General features: G+C 32.9%; 1 protein-coding gene across 1 annotated transcript; it reads right to left on the bottom strand.

Annotated features, from left to right (window-relative positions):
* Window positions 1–3,115: 3,115 nt before the first annotated feature.
* On the bottom strand, window positions 3,116–6,233 carry LOC126661386 (eukaryotic translation initiation factor 3 subunit D-like). Its single transcript, XM_050355224.2, has 2 exons — window positions 4,415–6,233; window positions 3,116–3,427 (listed from the first exon to the last, which is right to left on the bottom strand). The coding sequence occupies exons 1-2, from the start codon at window positions 6,145–6,147 to the stop codon at window positions 3,406–3,408; spliced, it is 1,755 nt and encodes a 584-aa protein (XP_050211181.1). The 5' UTR covers window positions 6,148–6,233; the 3' UTR covers window positions 3,116–3,405.

Genomic DNA, 6,233 nt, shown 5'->3' with positions numbered 1-6,233 from the left:
ACTCATACTTGTATTTTTTAGAATTTTAAAAATGTGCAAGGCAAAACAAATATCATTAGCATTTTTGAGTTATCTCTTATTTTGAGTGAATAATCAGTGTTCGTGGTGATTGAGTTTTAAACGTTAAAATGGTCACTAATTATTGTCTTGATATCTTGTTATGCTATAAGTAAACTACTCATATCTTTACTTATGGACGCAGACAATTGTCCAACCACGTTTATTTTATATTCGTTTGATTATTTTTCTCTTTTATCGTTTGCTAATTGTTTTTCATTTACTATCTCCATTTTTTTTTATTACTCATCCATATAGCTAAAATTATACATATCAAGAAAGAGTCTTTTTTGTCTTAAATTGTAAGTGTAAATACTAACAAAATCCAATTAATTAGTAAATGTTTTGTAAATTAAATCGTAAAATCATTTATATCAATGGGTAAATTGGCAATATAATAATTAAAAAAGTTAATTACTATTATATGCATGTGTTTATGACCAAATTATTCTTTCTCATGAATTTTAAAATATAACCCCCTTCATTTTTTGGTTTTCTCTAACCAAAGCCTCGTTATATAAGGGGGCTTCAGTTGTATAAAAAATAAAAAATAAATAAAAATAGTAATTTTTTAAACTTAAGAGGAAAAACAGTAATTCAGATGTAAATTTACGGAGATAATAGTGATTATCTCTAATTGGATTAAATATATTTCTTTTTATATCCTCAACTTTTATGTTGAAAATATGATATAATTAAATATTTTAGTAACTTTACACATTAATCTATATCAAACTCTTCAATATAGATAAACAAAAAGAATAACATTCTCTCTGGTTTTTATTATTTGTTCATTTAATCAAATACACTTGTTTATAATTATTTGTCCATTTAAATTTTCACGATGATTTTAATTATTGTTTTTAAATTTATCCATTTATAATAAACGACTATATAATTTAATTTACGAATCATATTTTAACTAATAAGACTATATTAGTACTTATATTTATCATTAAAGACATAAAAAATACGCTTTCTTGATATGTAAAATTTTGGTTAAATGGGCAAATAAAAAACGGAAAAAATATGTGTTTTGTGATATTAAAAGGTTTAAAGAGTATAGTAACAAATAAAATGAGTCGAGGAGGGAGTATAAAGAAGAAAAAAAAACCAATCATTTCACTTCGTTAATTGTCTTTAGTATTAATCCCTCCTCCCCAATTATCAAAAAACTATTGTAAGATTAATTGCACTTTTAAAAATTATTAAAGTATATTTTTAAAAAAACATTAAAGTATTGGTTATATGACCCATATTTCCTTTATTTGTCTTATAGTGATGGAAACTTAAAATATTGATTATACTCTTTAAACAGTTTCATTTTAGTTTACACATAATTTAAAAAAAATTAATCCCTCCGTCATATTTAAAAAGTCTCATTTACTTTTACACACAGATTAAGAAAATATTTATTATTTTTATCTATTCATGTTTTTTCCCTATTAATGATAGTGGAATTTTCCACAGAATCCCTTTAAGATGACTAAATGAAGGGTAAAATATGATATTTATTGGAAAAATATTTTAAAAATGGAAATGAGACTTTTTAAATGGGACATTTTAAAATGGAATATGACTTATTAAATAAGACGGAAGGAGTATATGTTATCGTCTCATTTAGAAAACATTTCTGTTAGTTATACACACATTTAAAAGATACCATTCATATATTATATCCTTATTAATTTTATAATGATAATTTTCACTACTTTTCATTTCATTTCGTAATAATAACATGATATATAATAAAAACCAATAAAAAAACTATAATCGTGTACTTTTTACTTTGAAATTACATATATTATAATTATTTTTTTAAAAATTGTTAACAATTTTAAAAAAATAGATATCATAAAGGTATAAATGAAACTTTTTAAATGAAAATAAAAAAAATAAAAGCAAATTACTCTAAAATCTCCCATATATGTCATAATCAACAGTTTGGTGGCTTTTGTTTGAAAATCAAACGATTTGGTACCTCACTTTCAATTTTACAAGCTATTATAACCTTCTGTTAAATTTGGGTACCAAATCATTAACGAAATTAAAAGTGAGGTACCAAATCGTTTAAAAATGAGGTATCAAATCGTTTAAAAGTGAATACCAAATTATTAACGAAACTAACAGAAGCCCCTATCTGTTAGCGCAATTGAAAGTGAGGCAACAAATCGTTTGATTTTCAAACAAGAGGTACCAAACTGTTAATTATGACATATATGGGAGGGCTTAGAGCCTTAAAATAATTTGCTCAAAAATAATAAATGAACTTTCTAAATGGAAATTAGAGAGTACCGTTTGTTTTATCCTTGATCTACTTTTGTTATTGTTTCTAACTTAATAGTATTATATAGTACATTGTGTTCAAATATTTCAAAAAAAGAAAAACGTGTAAAAGAAAAAGTTTCAAAAATCATTATGATGTTTAAATGAACTTGTAGGCTTCGCGTCCACCAAAAGTCTGTAACCTTCATCACCGTCAGATCCCGCCACTAGACATTCTTTCTAGTGAGTAACGTCGAACTTGGTATGTGTACATATCATTAAAATATAAAGTATTTAAATGAGAGGAATGGAAATTCAATGAATTTACATTCGTAAAGAATATAAAAATGTTAAATTTCATCCCTGCAAAGCTAAACAAAATTTCATGCTAGTGAGTGCACAACATTGTTTGCATATCGTCTTATAAAATAAAAGGACAAATTACTAAACTCGTCGCGAGTCGACTATACATAATAACTTTCAAAGCATGCCATTCAATAATAATATTTAAGTCCTCTTTCAACCATCTCAATACTTCCATCATGGACTCGCTCTGCTTCCTTAGCAAAAAACATTTCATGCAGTAAAACTGACTATAAATGTTGCCTTACTTTTATCAAAATTTCTCTGTCAATTGACTCCATTCATGAATAATCTCCACTCAGAAATCACCTTTTATTTTTGCTTTGCAAATAATTTTCTATAAGTTGCATAACAAGTAATTGCAATTTGCAAAAGTAAACAAAACAAAAATAGTAGTAATTGATAGAAGTTACAAACAGTCAAAAACACATTCAAGTTTTAACTTTCTCATTTCAAATTGCAAGGCATGATGATAATGTTATGTAAATTTCAACTCAAGACCAACAAATAAATACGCCAACACATGAATACTAACAGTATCTACTGAGTATCAAAAACAAGCAAGCACCTAACAAAACTCTTCCACTTATTGCCACATCAGATGCAAGCAAAACGAGTTCGTATAGAAGTTGGTGGAACAGGGGAGGAGCGTTATTTAGACGCAAAGTTGGAGCTGTGAAATGCTACAATCACAGGCATTATCACAACCAGAGTTCATCCTCATACCAAAATTTCTGGCAATCTGCACAGCACAATCAAACAAAAAACCAATCAGCAAAAGAACTACATAGTTGTAAAACGAGCATTGGTCCAAGTTATGGCAGCTAAATATAGAAGAAAAAACGTCGTAATAACATTGGACTCACTAAACAAAGACCAAGCGCAGCATCAACAAAAACTAATTTGCTTGGTTAGTAGACATTTCCAAACCAATGGAATGAAGTATATTATTTTGATGACTTTGGGTCTGTTAGGAGCAATATACGTTTGTTTTCCCTATCTGTCCTATGGTAAAAGATCTCTAGTTAAATATAGTCGATAATGCAAAACCAACAAGCTAAATTTTTTTGATTAAGAGAGAATAAGTCATTAACTTACATCAATATACCAAAATTAGCAAATTTCTTTTTTCTTTGTTTCATTAGAAAGAAAATTAAATTACATGTGCACAATAATATGAAAGCTGCAACCAGCTTATAACTGTAAACAGACTCGACAAAGAACACTAATAAATTAACTACAATATAATATGCTAGCCATATTTTCATCAAATTAGCTTACTTCCATTGCAATACCACCAATATGGCATGATAAGATATCTTGGTCAACCAAAATGGGCAACTGGCCTAATTACCACGCACCAACAATAAACAAATTCATAAATACACAGCAAATGCTAATTACCATGCTTAAGTGGAAACACATGTTTAAAACCCTAAGACAAAATGCTTCTTTAGTAAAAGAGAAATAGCCATTTGTTTATCTCACCGGGAGATAGTCATTTGTACCAAATGAAAGAAACATAAAACATTTTGAAATTGTCTTCAAATTCAAAAGTACGCCTCAAATGCTCACCAAGCCAATCTCACCTAAAAAATCAACTGATCCCTCATAAATTTAAGTCATCTATATAACATATTCACTTTCACAATCAAATCATAGATTTCACATAATAAATTGACAGCTAAAATTTTATCTCTTGGCAAGTTAAAAATTAAAAATGGAATACCTTAATCCCGGAACGTCGATATCTTTATCTTCAACGTCATTGGTAGCTCCATCGGCCTCAGCATGCTCGGTCTCCTGGCCAGGTGGCTGAACCTGCTCTTCCTCAGGTAAAGGTTCCTCCACATAATAATTCTCAAATGCATCAGCAGGAACCTCATAAATTCTCACTTGAGGCTTAGATGGATCTTTTACCAACACATATTTACCCTCATTCAACTTCATACACAAGTCAACAATACTCTTCACAATCCCCCACATGTTAGATGTATTCAGATTAATCTGAGAAGCAAAATCCTTAGGCTTATACCCAACTACAGCCAATATCACATGGTTATAGTGATCCCTAGGATGAACTCTCGAAACATAACCCAGCTTCATCAAATCAGCACTCGCCAACAAAGCTTGAGAAGTCCACTTAGCCAACTTATTAGCATTGTTCTTCAATTCAGTAGCTAAAACAGCACCTCTTTGAGTCTCCAATTTCTGCCTCCAATCAACACCCGAATACTTCGAATCAAACTCATTTAGCGCATTCAACGTCAAAAACGACCTCTGTTTATTAACCTCAACAACACTCTGCACCTCACACCTAGCAACAAGAAACATGTCATCATCAAGCTTCCACCTTCTGTACCTATAAGCCACAGAAGCAACTTCCTCACCCTCAGTCGCAAACGGGTTAGGCTCATCAAAGGTAACTTTATTGCCATCCCGAACCAAAACCTGCTGCGAGAAATTCTGATTAATATAAGCAGCTTCGACACTCAATGAATAAGCCGAATTCATATCATCCTTAGCTTCAGGCAAAGGCTCTTGCGAAGTTTCGTGAACTGACAGCAAATCAAGCTGAGAACCATCTCTCTTATCGAAAAACAACTTATTTCCGACTCGCTGAATCACAATATCCCACGAATAAACAGACCGTGGCGCACACATAAGCGTAGCTAAAATAGTATCAGTAGCAAAAACAGTAGCTTTATCCTCATTAGCAAGTCTCCTAATAACAGGGTCATCAGTAGTAGTAACTTTAAAGAAATTACGATTCTTAAACCTTTCCAAACGACGCTCATTCTTCGGAGTCGTTCGATCAAACGACCTGTCATAGAATTCCAACCCGCCGCAGAGTAGCAAATCTTCCGGCTCCGGAACGGAAAACGACAGCTTCGAAAACGTCGAGAAAGGAATCTGATCAAGCATATTCCACTCCGGCTGAATATCAACCGACGATTTAAACGCAGCCGCTTCACGACGTGGCTGATTCTGATTGGACCGGTTGAGATTATACAACCGGTCACGCCGAGCCCGTTCCTTTTCAGCTTCTCGTTTTTTAGCTTCGACCTCCTCATCGCGCCGCTGAGGTAGCTGAGGACGGTGCTGATTAAACCGCCATTTCGGCCCAAATTTCGGCCGCGGAGGTGGTTTACCGTCAACGAGGCGGAAGGTTGCGTCGTCTTCACCGGTACCGGCGCCTCCAGGGAAGGAATCATCGGCGGTGAAGTCGAAAACGGAGTCTGCGGCGTTTTGTTTAGAATTAGGACGGCCGGCGTTCGGGTTGATATTCCGGGTCCAGTCAGCAATCCGGCCGATTTTGTCGGAGCGGGAAAACGGAGCGAATGGAACGTTGAGAGGGAGCGTGGAGGCGGTGGTGGTAGTGGTGGTCGTTGCTGACGCGGCATCTGGCGGACCCCATCCGTCTGGATTGAACGGTACAAAGCCTACTTCAAATCCTACCATTGTTGTTGGATCTGAAAAATTGAAGTGTGGTAAAATTAGGGTTTGGGGAGACTGAATATAGTCTAAGAAACCCTAGCTGGTTACAG

Source organism: Mercurialis annua, linkage group LG1-X (genome assembly GCF_937616625.2).
Source record: "Mercurialis annua linkage group LG1-X, ddMerAnnu1.2, whole genome shotgun sequence".
Classification (NCBI taxonomy): domain Eukaryota; kingdom Viridiplantae; phylum Streptophyta; class Magnoliopsida; order Malpighiales; family Euphorbiaceae; genus Mercurialis; species Mercurialis annua.
The sequence above is the reverse complement of the archived record's forward strand: the minus strand, read 5'-3'. Positions and strand labels throughout refer to the sequence as shown.

What these genes read in the sequence shown, in the direction of transcription:
- LOC126661386 (XM_050355224.2), bottom strand. Translation starts at nt 6,147, where the DNA reads ATGGTAGGATTTGAAGTAGGCTTTGTACCGTTCAATCCAGACGGATGG. An exon ending in ATCGACGTTCCGGGATTAAG is followed by an intron (nt 3,428 to 4,414) that starts GTATTCCATTTT and finishes TGTGCTGTGCAG; the next exon opens with ATTGCCAGAAATTTTGGTAT.